The sequence below is a fragment of the Sapajus apella genome, unplaced genomic scaffold (assembly GCF_009761245.1).
Source record: "Sapajus apella isolate SASKATOON/1434 unplaced genomic scaffold, GSC_monkey_1.0 scaffold94, whole genome shotgun sequence".
Classification (NCBI taxonomy): Eukaryota; Metazoa; Chordata; class Mammalia; order Primates; family Cebidae; genus Sapajus; species Sapajus apella.
In genome coordinates, this window is record NW_022437034.1 from 3,566,190 (window position 1) to 3,590,791 (window position 24,602).

The 24,602-nt window shown below is 48.8% G+C and overlaps 2 protein-coding genes across 10 annotated transcripts in view; both read right to left on the bottom strand.

The window, feature by feature from the left end:
* The window catches only part of DNAJB12 (DnaJ heat shock protein family (Hsp40) member B12), a 21,117-nt gene extending 13,653 nt beyond the window's left edge, over window positions 1–7,464 (bottom strand). For all 3 annotated transcript variants that reach the window (XM_032256304.1, XM_032256306.1, XM_032256305.1), the window contains exon 1: window positions 7,091–7,464. In XM_032256304.1, coding sequence (XP_032112195.1) covers window positions 7,091–7,325 — 235 coding nt within the window. In that variant the 5' untranslated portion in view covers window positions 7,326–7,464. The remainder of the gene's footprint in view (window positions 1–7,090) is intronic.
* Window positions 7,465–20,316: 12,852 nt separating this feature from the next.
* The window catches only part of MICU1 (mitochondrial calcium uptake 1), a 236,443-nt gene continuing 232,157 nt past the window's right edge, over window positions 20,317–24,602 (bottom strand). For 6 of the 7 annotated variants that reach the window (XM_032256311.1, XM_032256308.1, XM_032256312.1 and 3 more), the window contains one exon: window positions 20,317–21,340. In XM_032256311.1, the coding sequence (XP_032112202.1) occupies window positions 21,180–21,340 (161 nt within the window). In that variant the 3' untranslated portion in view covers window positions 20,317–21,179. The remainder of the gene's footprint in view (window positions 21,341–24,602) is intronic. The other variant, XM_032256313.1, reaches the window with a different exon arrangement.

Below are 24,602 nucleotides of genomic sequence, written 5' to 3' on the forward strand. Positions count from 1 at the left end.
CAGCTCACTGCAACCTGCACCTCCCAGGTTCAGGCAATTCTCCTGCCTGAGCCTGCTGAATAGTCGGAATTACAGGCGCACACCATCACACACAGCTAATTTTGTATTTTTAGTAGAGCTAGGGTTCCACCATGTTAGCCAGGCTGGTCTTGAACTCCTGACCTCTGGTAATCTGCCCGCCTCGGCCTCCCAAAGTGCTGGGATCACAGGCGTGAGCCACCACGCCCGGTCAACCCTTCAGATTTTTTTTTCTTTCATATGCAAGCCTACCTGAATGACAGATTTTTAAGATCTCAATGTAGTGAGTTCAACAGGCTTGGCATGTAGAGTGCCAAGATGGGCAAAGTACCCTGCACAGGGGACCCTGCATAGCAGGACCATCTGTTTCAGGTGGGATCAGTCAGGAAGGCTTCCTGGAGGCCTTTGCTTAGCTGTAAAGAGGAATGGGAGGAATGAGTTTGCCCAAGGGGGACAGCGATGGTATGACACCAAAAGAAGTATCTGCTGTGCTCACTACTTCTATTTTTTACATTTTTCAAGTGGTTGGCCATGTCAAATGTCCTCTTCAATGTTTGGAGTCTATATAGGACATTAACTGTCACCCTCAGGCAGCAGCACAGTTATTTAAAACTAAGCCTGTGGTTCCAGCAGATTCAATGAGGAAGGGCCCGAGTCTCTGGCAGCAGATCCCTGTGTCCATTTATTCCAGGCACAAAACCAGTTCTCAGAGACGCCAGTCAGGCCTCGGCCCCAGTGCACTGGATAGTAAAATCCTAAAGCCTCTGACAAGCTGGGAAAACAGGCATCTGGATCACTGCAAGGACCCAGCATCCCTCTGTGTTGAGGAGGTATGGCAGCACATCCCAGAACAGTTTTCTGCTTCCTTCAAACACATCAGGTGCCTGCTGGCCTGAAGACACTGTGCTGGGTGCCACACCCATCACTGCAATGCACTGGGATCTGACCCAAGAGGCTGAGAGCCAGTCTCACTAGGAACAGAGTATGGGGCTCCAGTGGAGCACTGTTCCCTGGGCTGCTATGTCGTACTGTGAGCTTGCGTGATCTTGCTATCTTCGGTTGGGAAATCCAAACACAGAAACTTACAGCCGGAGTTGCTCTGAATAAGGGAGGAGACGGGCCCCCCATCTCAGGACCCCCTGAGATGGTGCTTACGGAGAAGCAATAGCAACGATCATTTCCGTTACCCAGTGCTGTGTGTCAGGTGGGCACTTTCACAGTGATCTGCATGTATTAGCTCATTTAATTGCCACAGGAGCCTTAGAAGGTAGGTCTTATTGCCTACTCCACCCAACTGCAGGAAAAGGGCACTGTGGCAGACTGCTGCCATGATCACACAGCTGGTTAGGAGACAGAGGGGCCTCTGAATCCCAGGATGTCCAGCTCCAGGGTCCATGCTCTTACCTATGCTGCTATCCCGGGCCGCACATGTCTGATGGGGTGGGAGTGGGAATCGGGCATAGGGATCCAAGCAAAAGCGTAGAAGAGGCATTAAATTCAGAAACACCCAGATTGAAATCTCAGCTCTGCCATTCCTAGCAGTGTGAGCCTGGCTGATCTATGCAATCTCTCTGAACCTGGTTTCCTCACGATGGTGGTGGAGGATGAAATGAGGTAATGTGTATAAGCACCTGGTGCAGAGAGTGACAGTGGGTAAAGGTTCAAGGCTGATGAAGTGTCTGGCCATGGAAATGGGCTGGCCAGGGAGGTGAGGGGACCTGTAGTGGAGGGTGGGGAGGAGGGTGGGTAGCAGGGGAGCCCCGAGGCTCAGGAAGGCAAAGGTTCAGTGCTCAGCAGGCTCTGGACCCAGCAGTAACCATGAGATTTCAGGCCATCTCAGATACCAGGTCCATGCCAGTTACCAAGGGAATGGAAAGAGAAACCAACAAGTGAAGAGACACTGGTCAAGATGGGGCAGGAAGAGGAGACAGTATGCTGGTTTCCTAGGACTTTTCAAAAACCTGTTTATTTCAGATCCTCTGGAAGCTCCAGTGGCCCAGGCTGAGCCTGACAGATCCTAAGGGCAAAATAACCAGTTATTCAACTGCCAGAGATGAGCAGGAGCACCAGCCAGGAGATGGGACAGGCTCTCTCTAGTACCTCTCAGGAAAGATTCTGGAAGCTTCTCAGGGCAGTTACAGGGAATCAGCCACTCTAATTTCCCTACAGTACAGAAAGAGAGCCCAAAGGAGAATGGAGGTGCTCTGGGACACATGGAAGCCGTCTGCCTGAAGGTCTCTTTTGTGGTCTGGGGGATGTGAGAGCTTCATGCTTACATCCCTCATGGCACAGAGGCTGACAGGCAGTGTCACAAAAGGAGACAGAATAGCTTAATGTTACTTTGGTTCTGTATCTTCTCAGTAAAGCTGGCAGACCTGGAAAAGGAAGGGAAATCAGTAGAAGAGAACAGAGCTGGGATGGAGAGGCGCTGAGATAGAGCTGAGAGGATTTCTATGGCCAAAGCCACCGAACTCAGACTGGAGATTTAGACTGACCCGGGCACAGCGGCTCACACCTGTTATCTCAGCACTTTGGGAGGCTGAGGCAGGAGGATGGATTGAGCCCAGGAGTTTGAGACCAGCCTGGGCAACACAGGAAGACCCTGTCTCTACAAAAAAAAAAAAAAAAAAAATTAGCCAGGTATGGTGGCACACACCTCCCAGCTATTTGGGAGGCTAAGGTGGGAGGATCACTTGGGCCCAAGAGGTTGAGGCTGCAGTGAGCTGTGACTGCACCACTGCACTCCAGCCTGAGCAACAGAGTGAGACCGTGTCTCCAAAAAAAAAAAGGAAAAAGGTGAGATTGCCTGATGGGTTCAAACCTAGCTCTGCCACTTGCTAGAAGGGTCCTCTTGGACAAGGTAAGTTAGCTTATCTGTGCAAAACTCTATCTCCCTTATACAGGCTAAAAGAGGAAACGAGTGAATGCCGGCCAAAAACTCAGCCCAATGCCCAGCAAATATACAGTGTTGACTCTGCGACTTTGTTAGTAGGTGAGTAGCTGAGTTTCTGGGCTCTGTGTACCTACGGTGCTCACAGTGAGTCAGGAAAGGGCCTGGGATTGGAGATGGACAGTTCTGGGTCTTTGCCGGCTAGCCACGTAGCCTTGCCAGGTTATCTAGTTCCTTAGCGGAGACACAATCCCGACCCCTGCTCTCATAGTTCTGAGGGGGAAAGAAGATTCTGTGAAATAGCAAATTGAAGGGGCTGAGTGTACAATGGGGCTCATGAATGTTGACTGACTTGAAGGGAACGACCCCACCCTGGACCTCGCCAGCACCAGAACATCTCTCATTCCTGGACTTTGAATGCAGAATCCCTCAGCAACCCATTCTCCCTTTTCCTGTGGGCTGGCCTTCCCAGCTTAGCCTTCCTGACTTAGCCTGGACCCTGGAGCCAGCCATTTCACAGAACGTCTGGCAGCCTGAGCTGCAAGGAACCTCAGGATCATCCCAGCCAATGCTCTCTTTGTATGCTTGGGAAACTGAGGCCTACAGATGCTCTCATGAGCTCCCTGGGAAAACTGGCACCTTCCACATTTGTTACGAAGCCTTAGCCAAAGCCAATGCCTACCAGGCTTCCAGCTGCTGGACAGAAACTCCCAGAAAGGGACCGACTGGCTCCACCATCTCTAGTCTGTGACCTTCGGCTTACAGCCCAGATACTACTTTGCAGTTTAACTCAGTGCCTCCCTGTCCCACCTCCTGCAGCAGGAGTTTCAAGTCCCCTCACATCCTTTTTGCTGTGAAGGCCCACAGTGTGGGGTCCCTCGCCCTTTCAAGGTTGCTCTGAGCCTCCTCTCTCCCTTCTCTGCCCTTCCACCTATCCAAGACCATCCTCCACCCATGCTCTTGATCCTTCCCTTTTTATCTTACAACTTGTCCTTTTCCCACGCAGCGCCTGTGTCATCTAACAGTGCTGCTGGCCACCTGCTGCCAAACCTCTCCATGGCTACCTGGCTGCTGCCCTCTCCAGGGACTGCCTCTTCTTGTTGCTCCATCTCATTCTGCTGCTTCCTCTGCCTTTGCCTGTGGGCTCAGGGCAGGTGTTGGCTGCCATTGTGCCTGTAGCAACCTTCTCTCCATGGTCTGCACTTTCCCAGTGACCTCAGCTGCACACAACTCCAGTGATCTCCAGGGAACAGATACCAGACTTCTGTGTGGAACCTGGAGTGCCCTCCTGAGTTCCAGGCTCACAGCTCCTTTGGACTGTGTCCCACTGGCACCTCCCACTCTGCTCATCTCTTTCCATCCCAGTTCTTCAGCCTGGTTTCTTCCTGGTCACAGGGGCTTCCGTTCTGATTCCCCAGCATCCCATCTGACTCTCCTCCCACACCTCTCTTACACAGGTCTGGTGCCTCCTTTCCAGGGACCTTAGCCTTATCAATACTGCCCTGCCCCAGGCCCTTAGAATATCCAACCTGCTCAAGGCAATTCTTTCCCACTGGCTTCCTGCCTTGAGTCTCTTCCCTCTCATTAACCCTCCATGCGGTTCTCTTTTAACAACAGTGCCCTTACCTTATTCCTGCTCTCAAAAACCTCAATGGTTTCCTCACTAACCACAGAATAGGGTGAAAATATCTTGGCTTGGTAGAAAAGGATTTCTATGATCTGGCCCCATTTAATTTTCCAACCTTAATCCTCTCTATATACAAATTACCACCCCCACTGCCTCTAAATCTTGCTACACTTTGATCTCCTCCCCCAAACCCTACAACTTTCAGCTCCCTGTTTTCTCCCAGTATGTCTTTCCTCAAGTCTCACACCTTCCTCCAAAGCACAGTTCAAACGCTACCCCGTCGCCCCCAAAGCATTCCCTCGCTACGAGACAACATTACTTTTATGCCCTTGCTACAGCACTCACTACACGGCTTACAATGTTCAGGAGATGGTCCTCCGCACCCCCTCCCTGCCATCAGACTGTGAACCTTGGATGATGAGGAGTGATTTTTTCATGCCCGTCCTTAAGTCCTCAGCATGTAACCCTGGGCTTAATTTTTGTTTAATCACAGTTCTGCCTTGTAATATTTGTTTCTGCAAATCTGTCCCTTTCACTAGATTAGAAGCTCTTTGGAGGTGAGGGATCACATTTTACCAATCTTGCTAGCACCAAGCAGAGGACTTTGCAAACAAAACAAAACATAAATGATCTGCAACAAAAGTCTGCTGCATTGAATGAGCATCTGGGATGGGCCCAAACCCAAAGCAATAGATATCCACCTAATATATCTGTATCACTCCCCCTGGGGAGGTGGGGAGCCCAATGCGTAGCCCTCCCCTTTATTTTTGAAGTAAGATCTTTCCCTGTCCCTGACCTAAACTTATCCCAGGTCCCTGTCAGCTCAGTGGAGGGCTGCAGATAGTAAAGTTTACACAGATGCCTAAGGCACACAGTCTCACAGTCTTTCCAGAAAAGCACAAATATGACATATATGCTGGCAGGTGACTTTGAGCAAATGTCAGTGCCTGAGCCCTAGAGAGGACACTCCTTCATGCTCCTGAACTGGTGCAGGAGCCTGCTGACAGGAAGATCCCCACAGGCCCTGTGGCCCATCCCTTCTTGGCTGCCTCCTCCGGAACCCGCAGCAGCATCAGAATCAGGCAGAATTCTGACAGCTGGAGGGTCCATACCCCACCACAGAATACGATTTAATTCACAGGGAAGCTCCTTGAGCAGGTTACCTCAGGTGTCCTGGCAAATACAGCCCGAAACCCTCTCCAAGGGGAGGCAAACAGGGCAAAGATCAACCTGCAAGAGTCAGGACGGAGGAAAGTTCGGGCAGTCCAGGCTACCTCTTTCACCAGCGTCCCGCTTTCTCAATCCCATCGGGGGGCAGGGCCGGTTAGTAGGCTGACTGCTGCTCCTCAATTTCATTTTTCTTTCATAAACATTTACAGAGTCACAGAACTTTCCACTTCCTAGCTGTGTCATCTTGGGCATCCCTTTCCTCAGAGATGTTTCATCACCCATAGGGTAAAGATAATGATCTTTGCTCTGCCTCCCTACCTGGCAGGCTCAAGTGATAAGGCACAGGCAAAGGAGCTTTCTAAACTGCAAAGCCCTGTGGGTATTATTGCCAATCACATTATCTGCGCCAACCTTCTAATCTTCCCGAAGAGGAAACCCAAGCTCAGAAGGTCACGTGGTAGCCGTCAGGATGAGACCTGGGCCTGCAGAGTGCCTGTTACTCCCAGTTTACTAGGTGGTGATCACAGGTACCACCCCGTGTCTTTCTCCCCTCCAGCTTGGAAAACTTAAGTTAAAGAAAAAAGAAAGGGTTCCTGGATGAAGCGAGGTGATGAGTAGTAAAGCCAGACTCACTCTTCCCTCCCTGGCTCGGGAGCCTCCTGTCCAGGGCCGCTCAGCAGCCTCAGCATCCACATGGCCGGCCGCAGCTGGACAACTGCGGGCAATGGAAGGCTGGGGCGGCTGAGGCCAGCACTTCCCACCTGGCCACCCGCTCCTACCTCTTCACCCGGAGGAGTGAGGGGCCCGGCCTCAGGACACACCGTCCGAGGGGGCGGATTGGAGTGGGTGCAAAGGCCGGCTCGCATTTTGGGAGGGTGGTCCCTGACCCTCAGCCCGAGACATGAGAGGGAGTGAAGGCTCCTTTCCTGGGCCCCCGAAAGACGGAAGTCTCTCCCTGTCTAGCGCCCATTCTCTCCCTCAGAGGAGTTATGTTTATTTTCCTGAACTATAATATTTCCCAGGCCCGCGACTGGCCAGGGCCACCGAATGGCCCCTTGGGAAAAGTAGTTCGAGTTCACTTCCAGGTAAGTTCCTTTCGCCCCGCCTGCCAGCGCATTCCGTTCTCAGAGACCTCAAACCAACAGAGAGTTCCGCGAGCACCCCGAAAGCTGAAGTCCCCGCCGCCCAAGTCTCCAGGATGTCCACATCCCGCAGAGGAGCGCGAAGGAAAGACTACGCCTCCCAGCAGCCACCGCGCGCCTCAGTGCGCAGGCGTAGCCGCGCCTCGCCACCCCTCCCCCTCCTCCAACTGCTGCCGTCGGTCCGTTCCCGTATTCGCCCCATCAGTTCTAATGTCCCCAGTCTCTCCGGCACCTCACACTCACCGCGAACTCGCGGCGTCGGGTACAGCCGCTGTGCCTTCTCCAGGAAGCGGAGCGCCCGGTCGGGCTGGTTGCTCTGGATGGCCTTGAGGGCGATGCTGATACAGCGCTCGGCTTCATCCTTGTTGGATTCCATGGCGGAACCAGAGCGCGGAACCAGGGAGGGGGAGGCCGGGCGAGCGAAGGGCTGCGCCACCCGCCGGTGCGTCGCGGGCAGGCGGGCGCGTAGTGATGACATCCACCCGCCGCCCCTCCTTTCCCGAGATTTGAGCGAGGGTGGAAGCGCTACCGTATGTCTTCTAAGAAAGGGACGGCTGGCTTAAGTGTCAAAAATGGTGCACGCCCAGATTTCATGTTCCGAAGGTCTTAGAGTTGAGTATGCTTGCACGGTCTTGCTAGTAACTATATACGTTTCAGTCGAAGGGTTTTTTTTATTCCCTGAACAGATATTGAGTGCCCACTGTTAGGCATGGTTATATGATGGGAATACAGTGGTGAACAAAACAAAGCCCCTGCTCTCATAGCGCTTACATTCCAGTGTGTGTAGGGTGTGGGGAGCCCCCCAGATATATTCAGATGGTGCTATACAAGCTATGAAGAAAAATGATGGAAAACACAGGGATAGAGAGTGGAGTATTTTTTGTTTGTTTGTTTGTTTGTTTTGAGATGGAGTCCCGCTCTGTCGCCCAGGCTGGAGTGCAATGGCGCGATCTCGGCTAACTGCAACCTCCAACTCCCGGGCTCAAGCGATTCTCTTGCCTCAGCCTCCCGAGTAGCTGGGATTACAGGTGACCGCCACAATGCTGGCTTTTTTTTTTTTTTTTTTTTTTTTTTTTTGTAGAGACGGAGTTTCTGCATGTTAGCCAGGCTGGTCTTGAACTCCTGACCTCAGGTGATCTGCCCGCCTCGGCCTCCCAAAGTGCTGGGATTTCAGAAGACAGCCACCGTGCCCAGCCGGGAGGTGCTATTTTAAATAGCCTGATAAAAGAAATCTCTCAGAAGCTGTCATTAACAGGTACCAGAATTCAGGCGGTAGCAGGTAGATGTGCCTGTCTGGAGGAAGGGCAGTCAGGCCAAAGGAACAGCAAGTGCAAAGTCTCTGAAAAGGGAATTTTCGTGGTGAGTTATAACAGGATCAAGAAGGCAAATACACTATAGGGAGCATAAAGATTCTACTACAGAGTGGAATCCAGTTTTATCAGGATCCTGTTCTTTGAGGACTACCACTCCAGTGAACACAATCTTGTGAAGGTTACCAGTGACCTCCACATTGCCAAATCCCCTAGTCATCTGTCAGTCCTTACATTGCTTGGCCTTTCAGGCAGGATTTGGTAAGAGGCTACTACAGTAATCCAGATGAGAGTTGGGAAGCTACTATTATAATACAGGTGAAAATTAATGGTAACTTGGATAAGGGTGATGGCGGAGGTGGTGAGTAGTAGTAAAATTCTGGATATATTTTGAAGACAAAATGACGCAATGGATGTGGGATGTGAGAGAAAGAGGATTCAAGAATGATTCCAATCTTTTTGGCTTGATAACTGGAAGAGAATTTTCATTTACTAAAACAGGGAAATGGAAAAGACTATAAAAGGAGCAGTTTGGTGGGGGAATATTAAGTGATGCAGGGCATGTCAAGTTTGTGATGCTTTTTAGAATCAAGTAAAGATACAGACTAGGATGTTGTACATGTGTAGGGTTTAGGCAAAAAGGAGCTGGAAATGTAATTTTGGGGCCAGGCACAGTGGCTGACTCCTGTAATCCTAACATTTTGGGAAGCCAGGGATGGGAGGATCACTTGAGGCAAGGAGTTTGAGCCCAGCGTGGGCAAAGGAGTGAGATCCCATCACTACAAAAAATAAAAAAAATTAGCTGGGTGCGGCAGTACATGCCTGTAGTCCCAGCAACTTAGGAGGCTGAGGTGGGAGGATCGACTGAGCACAGGAGGTCAAGGCTGCAGTGAGCTGTGATGTGTGTACCAAAGAAGTGGGTGTAGATGGAGAAGAGCAGAAGTCTGATTACTGAGCCTCACAAAATACCAACATTTAAAAATCTGGAAGAAGGCGGGGCGCGGTGGCTCAAGCCTGTAATCCCAGCACTTTGGGAGGCCGAGGCAGGTGGATCACGAGGTCAAGAGATCGAGACCATCCATCCTGGTCAACATGGTGAAACCCCGTCTCTACTAAAAATACAAAAAATCAGCTGGGCATCGTGGCGCATGCCTGTAATCCCAGCTACTCAGGAGGCTGAGGCAGGAGAATTGCCTGAACCCGGGAGGCGGAGGTTGCGGTGAGCCGAGATGGCGCCATTGCACTCCAGCCTGGGTAACAAGAGTGAAACTCCGTCTCAAAAAAAAAAATAAATAAATAAAAATAAAAAATAAAAAATAAAAATCTGGAAGAAGAGGAAAATCCGGGAAAGGAGAATGTGAAGAAGCAGGTTGTAAGGAAATGAGTAGGCCAGGTGTGGTGGCTAATGCCTGTAATCCCAGCACTTGGGAAGGCTGCGGTGGGAGGCTCCCGTTAGCCCAAGAGTTCACCACCAGCCTGGGCAACATGAGACCCTCATCTCTACAAAAATTTTTTTTAGAAAAAGAGGAAGGGAGGGGGTCAAACTTGTCATATCCTGTGGAGTGGCCAAGCAATGTGAGGACTGAGAAATGACCAATGGATTTGGCAGAGTGGAGGGCAGTGGTGACTTTGACAAAATTGCTTTTATCTGTTTTATTTTTTGAGACAGGGTCTCTGTTACCCAGACTGGAGTGCAGTGGCACGGTTATGGCTCACTACACCCTCTACTTTCTGGGCTCAAGCAGTCCTCCCACCTCAGCCTCCTGAATAGCTGGGAATACAGGAGTGTTCCACCACGCATGGCTAGTTTATTTTTTATTTTTTAAGTTTTTTAGAGAGAGGGTCTCACTATGTTGCCTATGCTGGTCTCAAACTTCTGGGCTCAAGTGATCCTCTTACCTCAGCCTCCCAAAGTGCTGGGATTACAGGTGTGAGTCACTGTGCCTGACCATAAAACACATAAAATTTAGTGTGTGGTAGGGGTGAAAACCCAACAGGAGTGGATTCAAGAGAGTAAAGGTGGCTGGGCGTGGTGGCTCTTGCCTGTAATCCCAGCACTTTGGGAGGCCATGGTGGGCAGATCACAAGGTCAGGAGTTCAATACCAGCCTGGCCAATAGGGTAAAACCCCGTCTCTACTAAAAATCCAAAAATTGGCTGGGTGTTGTGGCGCGCACCTGTAGTCCCAGCTACTCAGGAGGCTGAAGCAGAAGAATTGCTTCAACCCAGGAGGCAGAGGCTGCAGTGAGCTGAGATCGTGCCACTGTACTCCAGCCTGGGCGACAGAGTGAGACTCCATCTAAAAAAAAAAAAAAATTCAAAAATTATCCAGGTGTGGTGGCATGCAACTGTAATCCCAGCTACCCAGGAGGATCAGGAGCCTGGGAGGTTGAGGCTGCAGGGGGCCATGGTTGCCCCACCGTACTCTAGCCTGGGCGCAGAGCCAGACCCTTTCTCAGTACATACATACATACATAAGAAAGAAGCAAGGCCATGGCCGCCTCAGCTATACATGCTTCTTGAAAAATTCTTTCACATCCAGCCTTCCTTTCTATTCCCATTTTTCCCTTTCCAATGCAAACCCTTATGGCTCCATGCTGGCCTGTTACAGACTCTCCTTGATAACACAGTCCTAAACTTGGAGAAATGTAAGTTCCGTACAAATTCATGGAATAATGCCGGGACCCTTTTCAAACAGCCTTTCTGAGGTTTGTTGACCTAGCATGACAATTTCCATCTTCCCCTCTCCTGCTAAGAATCATGAAGGCTGCTTTTCCATTGTCTATCATGAGGCCTCTCTTCTCCAGCTGACTATAAGGTACAGTCATGTGTCACTTAGTGAGGGGGATATGTTCTGAGAAAAGTGTTGTTAGGTGATTTCATCACTGTGCAAACACCATAGAGTGTCCCTTTTTTTTGGAGACGAAGTCTCGCTGTGTTGCCTAGGCTAGAGTGCAGTGGCACAAACTCGGCTCACTGCAACCTCTGCCTCCCATGTTCAAGCAATTCTGTCTCAGCCTCCCAAGTAGCTGGGATTACAGGTGCATGCCCGGCTAATTTTTACATTTTTTAGTAGAGACGGGGTTTCTACTAAAAACCCTGTCATGTTGACCAGGCTGGTCTTGAACTCCTGACCTCATGTTATCCATATGCCTCAGCCTCCCAAAGTCCTGGGATTACGGGTGTGAGCCACCGCACCTGGCCCATAGAGTGTCCTTATAGAAACTTAAGATGGCATAGCCTACTACACACATAGGCTTTAAGATATGGCCTATTGCTTCTGGGTTACAAACCTGTACAGAACATTACTGTACCAAATACTGTAGGCAATGGGAAGTATTTGTGTATCTAAACATAGAAAAGGTAATGCATTGTGCTATGATGTTATGATGGCTATGAATGTCACTAGGCAATAGGAATTTTTCAGCTCCATTATAATCTTATGGGACTGTCATATATGCTGCCTGTAGCTGACCAAAATGTTGTTATGTGGTGCGTGACTGTGCTTCCGTCTGTGAAGAAGGCACTCAAGTGGAAAAGAAACTGTCGTTTTCTTGTGTTAAGGTACTGGGTTGTGATTAGCCAACTCCTGGCGTGTGAGCCCTCCTCTCTTTTCCTGCAGTGCATATAAAATGACAAAGTCCTATTTAAATTGTGGGTCAGTGCTTTGGCTTGGTTGGCAGGGTCTAGAAGCATGAGGATCTGGAGAAACGGGCTGAGTGTGCTTGTGGTAGGGGCCCTTTATGCCTTATTTTTGCATTCTTCTCCTTGCCCTCCTCTGCTGCTGAGCGCAGTCCCTAAGCTGTTTCCTTTTGTTTTGTTTTGTTTTTGAGATGGAGTCTTGCTATGTTGCCCAGGCTGAAGTGCAATGGCATGATCTCGGTTTATAGCAAACTCTGCCTCCCAGGTTCAAACAATTCTCATGCCTCAGCCTCCCAAGTAGCTGGGATTACAGGCATGCATCTCCATGCCTAGCTAATTTTTGTATTTATTTATTTTTGAGATTGAGTCTTGCTCTGTCACCCAGACTGGAGTGCAGTGGCATGATCTCAGCTCACTGCAACCTCTGCCTCCTGGGTTCAAGCGATTCTCCTGTTTCAGCCTCCCAAGTAGCTGGGATTACAGGCACATGCCACCATGCCCGGCTAATTTTGTATTTTTAGTAGAGACAGGGTTTCACCATGTTGGCCAGGCTGGTCTCAAACTCCTGACCTTGTGATCCACCAGCCTCAGCTTCCCAAAGTGCTGGGATTACAGTCTGTCTTTAACATGCTTTTACTTCCCATTGTACCTTCCCCACTTTACTGAGATAATATCTCACCTTACTCCTATCGATATGCCTGTTTGCTTTAATTCTTTCCCATCTGTCAAAATCTAATTTATTCTTTAGGGCTCAGCTTAAACCCTGTCTCCTCTGTGTGAGAGAGAATTTAATAGTCATATGTCTATACTGAAAGCCAGGCACTGTACAGAGGTTTAGGGATTCAGAAATGCACCATGAATAAGGACAGAGCCTGCCATCAGGGAGCTCACAGTCTAGTAAGGGAGATAGATGGAAAAGAATTCCAGGATACTGTGGTAAGCACAATGGGACTGTGTGTAAACTCAAGTGGCTCAGAGAACAGGGTTGTCACTTATGTGTGTAGCACTGGGAAGGTTTCCTGTGGGAGGTGACATCTGAGCCACGGTCTGAGGCTAAGAAAGGGGCTTCTCCTAGCCGGGCGCGGTGGCTCAAGCCTGTAATCCCAGCACTTTGGGAGGCCGAGGCGGGTGGATCACGAGGTCAAGAGATTGAGACCATCCTGGTCAACATGGTGAAACCCCGTCTCTACTAAAAATACAAAAAATTAGCTGGGCATGGTGGCGCGTGCCTGTAATCCCAGCTACTAAGGAGGTTGAGGCAGGAGAATTGCCTGAACCCAGGAGGCGGAGGTTGCGGTGAGCCGAGATCGCGCCATTGCACTCCATCCTGGGTAACGAAAGCGAAACTCCGTCTCAAAAAAAAAAAAAAAAAAAAAAGAAAGGGGCTTCCCCAGGAACTCCCCCTGCTTTGAATCCCCATAGCACTGAAGCCCAGACCCTCCATGGACTCCCACCTTCACTGCCCTTTGCTTGTGAGTTTATTTCCATTCTGTCTCCAGCTAAACCATGATGGAGATCTTGCCCCATGGCCCGAGCACAGGCCTCTATTAGGCCTGACATCTAATAAAGGCTTATACATATTTGTTAAATGAATAGAATAAGTGAATCCCAGAGTCAGGTTTTTCTCTCTTCAAATATTTTATCCACAGTTTCTCTGAGCAAGCCAGTGGGCTAGATTCCTTCCTAAGGCTTCAGGAAGAATGGCCAAGTGAGTGGAATATGCTCAACTTCATGGCCTCTGCTCTTTCACTCCCTGGTTCCCCAGTGTCTCCTTCTGCCTCCAAATGTGACCCCTAAGGCCTCTTTTTCAAATAACTCCAGGCTCCAAAGTCTCTCCCTCAATAAACTACCCTTACTGACTAAACTGTGGTATATAGTGGAATACCATGCAACTGTGGGGATGGCTGAGAATGAGACTTCAATGTCGACACCTTTTTTTTTTTTTGAGACAGAATCACTCTGTTGTCCAGGCTGAAGTGCAGTAGCACAATCAGGGCTCACTGAAGCCTCAACCTCCCCGGACTCAAGCGATCCTCCCACTTCAGCCTCCCAAGTGGCTGGGACCAAAGGCACATGCCACCATATCCAGCTATTTTTTTGTATTTTTAGTAGAGATGGGGTTTCGCCATGTTGCCCAGGCTGGAATTGAACTCAAGTATTCCTCCCTCCTTGATCTCCCAAAGTACTGGGATTATAGACATGAGCCTCTGCACCCAGCCTGCACCTTTTTATTTGATTCTAAAACAATGTGAATGTTTACCTGTTTAAAAACAAACAGACAAACAAGCTAAACCTCACATTGAAGAGGCTGGACACTGGAGAGATAAGGGCACAGGCCAACCACAGCCCTCTGTACCGAATCTTGCCTATCTCCTGGATATCTCACCAAGTATAGGCTTTTCGGTTAGAAGTCCTTTCACTTTGATGATTTCTATTTCCAGTTTCACATGGGGAAAGAGATGAAGCTGGTATTAGTATTCTACAGTTGTGAAAATGATCTGGAGATTTCATGTGTTCATGGTCAGCTGACCTCGAAATGGAAGGAACCCAGGTGTTTGGAGTCTGTTTTTGAGACAGTCTCGCTCTGTTGCCCAGACTGGAGTCCAGCGGCGCAATCTCAGCTCACTGCAACCTCCGCCTTCTGGGTCCAAGGGATTCTCCTGCCTCAGCCTCCTGAGTAGCTGGGATTATAGGCACCCGCCACCACACCCAGCTAATTTTTGTATTTTTAGTAGAGACTGAGTTTCACCATGTTGGTCAGGCTGGTCTCAAACTCCTGACCTCAGGTGATCCACCCGCCTCAGCTTCCCAAAGTGCTGGGATTACAGGCATGAGCCACCGCACCCGGCCAAAACCCAGGTTTTTTAGGAGATTCCCAAACCATATCTCCCCCTACACCCCTTTCCTTGGCACAGACCCTCCTCTCTACCTACCAGTAATTCCACTGGATGTCTCTTGGCCCCTCAACAAGCCAAAAAGTAGCCTCATCATCTTCTACTTAAACTTGACTCTCCTCCCAGTTTCCCAATCCTACTGAAGAGCACCACCATACATGCAGTTACCCAGAAACCTGGGTTTCATCCTAAATTATTCATTCTCCATTATCCTCCAATTTATTAACCATGTCCCTGCCCTTCAGTCCAAATCACTCGGACCTAAACAACTAAATCCTTTTTCCAGCTCTGCAGGTACTCCCCTAATCCAGACTTTCAGCATTTTATTTATTAAATTTAATTAATTAATTAATTTTTTTTAGAGACGAGGTTTCACCATGTTGGCCAGGCTGGTCTCAAACTCCTAACCTCAGTTGATCCGCCTACCTCAGCCTCCCAAGGCACTGGGATTACAGGCATAAACCACTGCACTGCAAGGCCTATTTTATTTTATTTTTGAGTCAGAGTCTCGCTCTGTTGCCTAGGCTGAAGTGCAGTGGCACGATCTTGGCTTGCTGCAACCTCTGCCTTCTGAGTTCAAGTGTTTTTTCACTCAGTCTCCTGAGTAGCTGGGATTATAGGTGCCCGCTACCACACCCAGCTAATTTTTGTATTTTTAGTAGATGGGGTTTTGCCATGTTGGTGGACTGGTTTCGAACTTCTGACCTCAGGTGATCTGCCTGCCTTGGCCTCCCAAAGTGCTGGGATTACAGACATGAGCCCCTGCACCCGGCCACTTTCAACATTTTAAAACTGGATCACACCCCAACCTGGATTCAGGCAAAGCCATCATTTTAAAAATCAAAGTTCATTATGTCATTTTTCTGTGTAAAGCCCTTCAGTGGCTTCTAATTATCATTAAGATAAAAGCCCAAACTCCTTATTGGGGATTACAGGGCCCTACAGAATCTGATTATTTTTTTTTCTCCCTCATATAAAGCCATCTGGGTTTGGTACTTTTTGTTGTAAGTAGATTTCTAACTGCTGATTCAATTTATTATAGTCTGTTCAGATTTTGTTTCCTTTTTTTTTTTTTTGTAAATTATATTTTCTAGGAAACAATCCATTTCACATTTCTTGGTATATAAAGTTCATAGTATTATTACTTTTTAAACTGATGCAGTATCTGTCACTCAGGCTGGCATGTCATGACCTGATCTCAGCTCACTGCAACCTCCACCTCCCGAGTTCAAGTGATTCTCCTGCCTCAGCCTCCCAAGTAGCAGGACTACAGGTGCATGTCACCACGACCGGCTAATTTCTGTATTTTTAGTAGAGCCAGTGTTTCACTATTTTGGTCAGGCTGCTCTTGAACTCCTGACCTCAGGTGATCTATTCCATTCTTTTTCCAACTTCTCAAGGTAGATACTTAGCTTATTATCAGCCTATTTTCTGTAAATAACTATGGAAATTTGTTTAAAAGCCTTTAAGTTTCCCTTAGTTTTGTCCTACAAGTTTTAAAAAGTTGTGTTTTCATTATCATATTTAGTTCTTAGCGTTTTTTTGTTTTGTTTTGAGACAGAGTCTCACTTTGTCACCTTGGCTTGAGTGCAGTGGTGCAATCTTGGCTCACTGCAAATTCTACCTCCTGAGTTCACGATTCTTGTGCCTCAGATGCCCAAGTACCTGGTGGCACGTGCCACCGCACCCAGCTACTAAATTTTTTTTTTTTTTTTTTTTTTGAGACGGAGTTTCGCTGTTGTTACCCAGGCTGGAGTGCAATGGCGCAATCTCGGCTCACTGCAACCTCTGCCTCCTGGGTTCAGGCAATTCTCCTGCCTCAGCATCCTGAGTAGCTGGGATTACAGGCACGTGCCGCCATGCCCAGCTAATTTTTTTTTGTAGTTTTAGTAGAGACGGGGTTTCACCATGTTGACCAGGATGGTCTCGATCTCTTGACCTCGTGATCCACCCGCCTCGGCCTCCCAAAGTGCTGGGATTACAGGCTTGAGCCACTGCGCCCGGCCGCTACTAAAAATTTTTGTATTTTTAGTAGAGACAGAGTTTCACCATGTTGGCCAAGCTGGTCTCGAACTCTTGACCAGCCTCGGCCCATCTCGGCCTCCCAAAGTGCTGGAATTACAGGTGTGAGCCACCGTGCTCAGCCAGTTCTAAGCATTTTTAAAATTTCCACCATTTTTTGTTATTTATATATGTATATGCCCAACTAGATTTTTAATCTATGTCTGTGGATGACCACCATCTTAATTAATTATTGGGTCACAAAATCACTTCTCAATCTATACTGAATACTCCCTAGTTCCCAGAATGAAACATGCTTTCCTGGCCTCTGGATGTTTATACACTGGCCTCTGCCTGGACATTCCCCCTGCCTGATTTGTAACTCCTATGTCTCAGTGTTTTAAATAAATAAAACCAAACCACTTCCTCTGCAAGCCTGCCTTGACCTCCAAGTCTGGATTAGATGGCCTTTGAGACAGGGTCTTGCTGTCACCCAGGCTGGTGTGCAGTGGTGTAATGTTGGCTCACTGCAGCCACAACCTTCTTGGCTCAAGCAATCTTCCTGCCTTAGCCTCTGGAGTAGCTGGGACTATAGGTGCATGTCACTATGCCTGGCTTTTTTTTTTTTTTTAAAGAGACAGGGTCTCACTATGTTGCTCAGGCTGGTCTTGAACTCCTCATCTCAGGTGATCTGCCCACTTCGGCCTCCCAAAGTGCTGGGGTCACAGGTGTGAGCCACTGCGTCTGGCTCCTGCTCTTCTAAGTGCTCTTGTAGCAGCCTATACTTAACTTTATGGCTTCTTTTCTGTTTGCCTCACTAGAATGCAAACTCCTTGAAAACCTTGCTTAGTGCTTGCGTCTGTGGTAGGCGATAAGTAGAGCTGTAGAATGAAGAGAGTGAAATATACCCTCTTAATTCCTAGGAAGAATTCCCATCCTTAGGACACAGAGAACTAACAATACATGAGCATAATATCTCTTTTCCTCTGCTCAATTACATTCAGATCCCTGATGTCACTCTTTATGGTTACAATCCGTCTCTGGACGTTCATTCCACCCCACTCCATGCGACTCAGGTCCCTGGGACGGCTTATTCTCTGGAGTAGGGTTGGGTCTAGGCTGGACTCACGTAGCCACCCCTTCCATGGCTCCAGGCCAGTGAGTCCCTGCAATGAACCACCTTGCCAGCAGGTGGCACTTGAGGCCTGAAAGCTAAACCAGACTCTATCTCCTTCCTGTTTCTGTTTCTTGCAAGGGCACATAACCCTGCTTGGATTGTGCTAAGGCTTGCAGTCAGATGCCCTAGCCATGGGACCTGGCTCCTGGCTCCCATGATGCTGTCCTTGCTTCCTTGCCTGGGTGCAATAATTGCCTGGACCTCTCCTTTGCCTTAGAGTCCAGCAGGGTTATAGAGCATATGCCCTAACCAGAGCTAAAACTAGGTGGGGCACCTAAAGATCGTGCACGCACATTCTTTGTTTTTGAGACAGGGTCTCACTCTGTTGCCCAGGCTGGAGTACAGTGGCATGATTTCAGCTCACTGCAACCTCTGCCTCCAGGCTCAAGTGATCCTCCCACCTCAGCCTCTGGATTAGCTGGGACTACAGGTGTGTGCCACTACACCCAGATAATTTTTGTAATTTTTTTGTAGAGATGGGGTTTCACTGTGTTGCCTCGAACTCCTGGGCTCAAGCAGTCCTTCCACCTCAGTCTCCTAAAGTACTGGGATTACAGATGTGAGCGACCGTGCTGGATGAGCTGAGTCTTGGAGGAGGGGAGGCTTATTCTATCTAGGTTAGAAGAAACAATTTGAATAAAAGTGAAGCAGAAATCCACCCTGTGTGTTCCCATACGCTTCCCAGCTCATCAAAAACTCTGCCTACTAAAATCCTCTCAGCCTGCTCACAAGTCACCTTGCCCAAGGACTTCCTCCTTAGGGGGATCCTTGCCTCTTCTGGGTGACTTAGCTTGTACCTCTCACCTGCACATTTAACTTGCTGTGCCAAAGTGTGGCTGTCGTGACTTCTTGAGCACCTGGACCACCTTCTGCTTCCCCAGGCAGAGGAAGGAGCTGGTGGAGTTCATTTGGAATTCCATGTACCTGTGATAGGTACCCTTGACCCTGGGTTTCAAGGTGTTGCACATGAGATCCTGACCCTCTCCTGCCATGCTCTGGCTTTCAGCTTTAGCAAACCCAGGTCAATTAGCAGATCTCCTGTAGGGAAATGAATGTCCCACCAGGCTGTGAATGAGACTACTCTTTCAGGCTGGAGGATCAAAGGAAAGTGATTTTAGGATTCTGGGACAAACTTAAGAAAAGCTCACATTTTGCTTAGGCCCCAGGCCTGGAGCAAAGAGCAAAATATTCACTTTGATACCAGGGATACCCTAAGAGGGGAAAGGTGGCAGACAGATGAGGTAGGAGAGTGGCCAACTTCTTTGAGAGAGATAATCTAATATCCCAGAAAGGATGTTAAAAGTGAGGCTGTGGCTGGGTATGGTGACTCACACCTGTAATCCCAGCACTTTGGGAGGCTGAGGCAGGAGAATCTCTTGAACTCAGGAGGCGGAGGTGGCAGTGAGTGAGTCGAGATTGTGCCACTGTATTATAGCCTGGGTAACAGTGAGCAACACTCTGTCTCAAAAAAAAAAAAAAAAAAAAAAAAAAAAAAGAGGTTGTTAAACTGCTCTGTAAATGCTGAGGTAGTACCTTCCTAGCGGAGCCACAGGTGCACAGCCAGGCCTCTGCTCCTCTCTGGCTGACGAGCACTCCCTACTAACACATTCACAGCCAGCCGCCTCACAGGAAGTGCTGAGTTTTTGGTGTGGTGGTCCTAGGATGTTGGCCATGCCACGGAGACATGCCAGGAGGCATCACCTAGAGGTTCTGGGGGCTGCAGGCATTCTGGAGAAGAGCTCAAGCAGAAGCTTTGGACCTGGAAGAAACCTCAGGGCTCATTTAGCCCATCCCTAGCTGTCATTTTATACATGACAAAACACATGGGAAAGGACTTGCTCAAGACCGCACTGAGTGAGTTAGTGGCAGAACTGGGTCCACCACACAACATTGGCTTTTATGGTTCTTAAAACTTAGGTCCACAGGGGGAAATGCTTAGGGCAATGTGGCGAAACTCTGTCTCTACAAAAAATACAAAAATTAGCCAGGTGTTATGGTGTGCACTTGTGGTCCCAGCTACTCAGGAGGCCAAGTTGGGAGGATGGCTTGAGCCTGGGAGGCGGAGGTTGTGGTGAGCTGGGATTGCACCACTGCACTCCAGCCTGGGTTTCAGAGTGAGACTCTGTTTCAAAACAAAAGCAAAAACAAAAGCTCCACAAAACTTGGGTCCACCATACCAGACGATTCCTCACATACTCGACTGCATTGTGGGGCATGAACAAGCAAGGACTGTGTACCTTGGCCCAGAATGAAATGCTAACCAACCTGTATGGGGACACTGCCACCGCTAACCTCCAAAAGCCCTCACTATCTGTCTGGGCCTAAAGTAGCTTTTCCTCAGAAAGAACCAGACCCTGGTAGAAAGAAAACAGGTCTGCTTCCAGCAAGATCTCAAATCCATGTAAAATGAAAAGGACCTAGAGGACCCTAAAATAAAGGATACAGGGAACTTTGGGGATGTTTATTGCAAACGGTTATAATTAAAGTGATATTTTACAAGTGTTTAAAACAGAGGGCAAACAGGCTCTGCGCCAGGCCTCAGCTTCAGAGGCCCATCCCGGAGGGGAAATAAATGGCACTTGCAGGGAACATGAACTCAATCACTGCTGCTCACTAAGCACAGGGTCACGCTGGAGTCATCTTAGGGAGGCTCTGAGGAAAAAAAGGGAGTGGGGAGAGCCATGAAGCAACTATTTAAATTCTGAATCTTGCTGTGTTCCCACTGAGCAGGCTGCCTTCCTAGAGCAGGCCTCAGCGCCATCCCAGGGACTAACACAGATGCTTCCTGGGGTGCAGGCTTCTCACGCTAGCGTAGGGTGCCCAGGTCATCCTCATCATCATTTATCATCATGGACTTCTTTCTGCCTGCCAGATACCTTCCCTACTTGTAGCTTTAAAATACCAGCAGGAGGGAAGGCAAGTAATGTTCTTGTTAAAATAAATCCGCAGCAGCAACAATTTGAGAACTGGATGCTTCCCAGGGTTGGCAGGTGTGTGGATGGTTCCCTGCGTTCTTTATCCACAGGGTGCCTCAATGGGTAGTGCTGCTGAGGCTGCCAAATGTCTGAGCTTTTCAGACTTGTTCATGTTTTTGAGAACCTATGGGGATAATCACTGGGCAGAATCAGAGCCCAGCAGAACACGGGCACAGGGAAGGGTAAAGAGGGGAAACCGACAGAATCCTGAGGTCATCCCCAGGAGGAAGGGAGACTACTGCCAGAAGCTGCAGCACAAATGGCTCTGGCGAGGTCTGCGGAGGGGGCCCGGGTTACTGGGGGTGGAGAGGTGGTCCCCTCTTGCGGTGTGGGGTTACTGTTTGGGTAAAGCGAAGTCCCAGGCAGTTTCCTGTGCACATTTCCACATGGCCTGCATGAGGCGAGTAAAACCCATGTCTTTGGGCTTTTCCAGGCCTCTCATCAGCCGTTGCTTCATGATGGAGACAAATTCCTTATTGCTCAGCTCGCCATTGCCTAGAGGAAGAGGCAAACACAACAGGGATAAGTGGAGGCCTTGGAACAAAGCCACTGAGAAAATTCTGTTATCCACACAAAGCGGGTTCCAAAGCCCAGACATTCTCACAGCCAAACTCAATTCTCTTGTCTTAGAATCCATTAGTTTGTTCCTTCCTTGATATTTCCAACTGCGACTCAGTGACAGTTCAGCGTAGTGTGATAGAAGTTGAATGAAAATGCAGTATATGCCAGGTCTTGTGCCAAGTGTTTACAACAATGAGATCAATGAGCTTTGTGCTTTGTCTCTTGAAATACTCCCAGGTTGTGGGAGAGACAAATGATTACCACAGTGTGGTGGGTGCTACAGTGAGTAAACAGAGGATGCTATGGGGGCAGAGAGGAAGAATGTCCTACCCTGGCTGAGGGTAGTGCAAATACACATAGTAAAGGCTTCCTGGAAGTGATGCCTGAGTAGACTCTCACAGGATTAGCAATTGGCCAAGTAAAGGGGAGTGAGATGTGGGAAGCATTCCAAGGAGAAGCAGCATAAGCAAGGGTACAGGCAGGATAGTGTGGCTGCCGGAGAACGACAAGTAGGCAGTTAGGTACAGCTGGACACGAAAGAGGCAGGGGTACAGGAAGAGAACTAAGGAGGCAGGTAGGGAACCAGGTGTGGTAGCTTGTACTTGTTATCTTAGCTACTTGGGAGGCTGAGGCAGGAGGATCTCTTGAGGTCAAGAGGTCAAGACCAGTCTAGACAACATAGTGAGACCCTGTCTCTAAAAATTTTTTTCAAATAAACTGGGCATGGTGGTGCACACCTGTAGTCCCAGCTACCTGGGAGGCTAAGGCAGGAAGATCGCTTGATTACTACCTGGTGACTGCAGTAATCACCAGGAGTTCAAGGCTGCAGTGTGCTATGATGGCCATTGCACTCCAGCCTGGGTGACAGAGTGAGACCATGTCTCTTGGAAAAAAGAAAAAAGAGAGGTGGGCAGGAGACAGGTCCCCAAGGGTCTATATTGCTCCTAAAGTGTTGGCACTTTCTCTTCCAGGCAATGGAACATCAGAAAAAAGCTGGAAGCAGGAGAGTAAGAAGTAGCCAGGTTTCGTTTTGGATAGGATTTTCTGGCTGGCTGTGTGGGGATGGACGGGAGGGCGGCACACCTGGAGTGTGGGAGTCAGGGGACTGCATCAGTAGTCTCTCTGCTGCAATGGAGACATGGGGAGGGAGCTTCATGCTGAAAACCAAAATCAAATCATGCTTTCCCAATCCACCCTCTTCAGTATCAGAATCTCAGGGCTGGAAGAGACTTTGGAGAGGATCTGTTTTAAGCAGAGATCACTCAAGCCACACGGAACAGTAACCACTGTAATAGCAGAGGTGCAGTCACCCTTTGCAAGACACCCAGGAGCCTGCTGATTAAAAGAATGACGCCCATTACTGGTGGTGGTAAGACAGCAGGAAACCCACAAACCTACCGCTACTCATGATCGGTCTGGGAAGAGAGTGGAAAGCGAGAATAAATGGTTTGCTTCTGTAGAGTACCCAAAACCTAAACTGGCTCATGTTTTCTGGCTGAAGAGAGTGTGGGAGTTAGGAAACCCCACAGCAAAACAAAAAAACAACAAAACCCAAAACCACCACCACAACAAAAAAACCCTGGCTTATTTATATAAAGTACAAAGACAGGTAAAACTGTGTTACTAGAAGTCAGAAAAGTGGTAACCCTCAGGGAAGGAAGTGACTGGAGGTACCAAGTGGGGCTCTCTAGTCCTGGTAATGTGATGTTTCTAAATAATGCTGGTTGTACACATGTGTTCAGCTTGTGAAAAACTCACCAAGCTGTACACTTAAGATATTTGTACTTCAGAGGCTGAGCAAAGTGGCTCATGCCTGTAATCACAGCACTTTGGGAGGCTGAGGTGGGCAGATCGCTTAAGGCCAGGGGTTTGTGACCAGCCCGGACAACATAGTGAAACCCTGTCTCTACTAAAAATACAAAAAGTTAGCTGGGCATGGTGGTGGGTGCATGTAATCCCAGCTACTCGGAAAGTTGAGGCATGAGAATTGTTTGAACCTGGTAGGCGGAAGTTGCAGTAAGCAGAGATCGCATCACTGGACTCCAGCCAAAAAAAAAAAAATTTATTTTTCCATATGTATATTATATTGCTATATAATAAAAAGTTAAAAAATAGCCTTGCTTGGCTAAAAAGTAATGAATAATTTGGCGTAGCAAGAATGAGGCCGAAGCTGGGTGTGGTGGCTCACACCTGTAATCCCAGCACTTTGGGAGGCTGAGGCAGGTGGATAACCTTGTGCTCAGGAGTTCGAGACCAGCCAGCTTGGCCAACATGGTGAAACTTTGTCTCTACTAAAAATATGAAAAATTAACCAGGTGTGGTGGTAGGTGCCTGTAATCCCAGCTACTTGGGAGGCTGAGGCAGGAGAATTGCATGGCCCCAGGAGGCAAAGGTTGCAGTGAGATTGTGCCATTGCACTCCAGCCTGGGCATGGTGGCTCACACCTGTAATCCCAGCACTTTGGGAGGTTGAGGTGGGAGGATCATTTGAGCCCAGGAGCTCAAGAGCAGCATGAGCAATATAGTAAGACCTTGTCTCTACAAAAAGTTAAAAGATAAGCCGGGCGTGGTGGTGCCTGCCTGTAGTCCCAGCTACTCAAGAGGCTGAGGCAGGAGAATTGCTTGACCCCAGGAGGCGAAGGCTGCAGTGAGTTGAGATTGTGCCATTGCACTCCAGCCTGGGCAACAAGAGCAAAGCTCTGTGTCAAAAGAAAAAGAGGTCACTTCACTCAAACTACTGTGGGGTTGCTCTGCTTCCCTAGGGACAGAGATGACCACTATGAGTGGATTTTCTTAACTATGAACCAGGTCTATAACTGCATGTTACTGGCATGCATGTGTGATTTGTGAGTTCAGTTCTGAATTTGTGATGAAGAAGTTTATTTGAAAATCGAATTCTCCATCCCCTGGCAGTTTATTTTGTTCGTTCATTTTTTTCTGTGTGAGATGGGGTCTTGCTCTGTTGCCCAGGCTGGAGTGTAGTGCTAGGATCATACCTCACTACAGTCTCAAACTCCTGGGCTCAAGTGATCCTCGCACCTCAGCCTTCCAGTAGCTAGAACTACAGGCACACACCACCACACCCTGGCTAACCTTTTTTTTTTTGAGACAGAGTCTTGCTCTGTCACCCAGGCTGGAGTGCAGTGGCACAGCCTCGGCTCACTGCAACCTCTGCCTCCTGGGTTCAAGCGATTCTT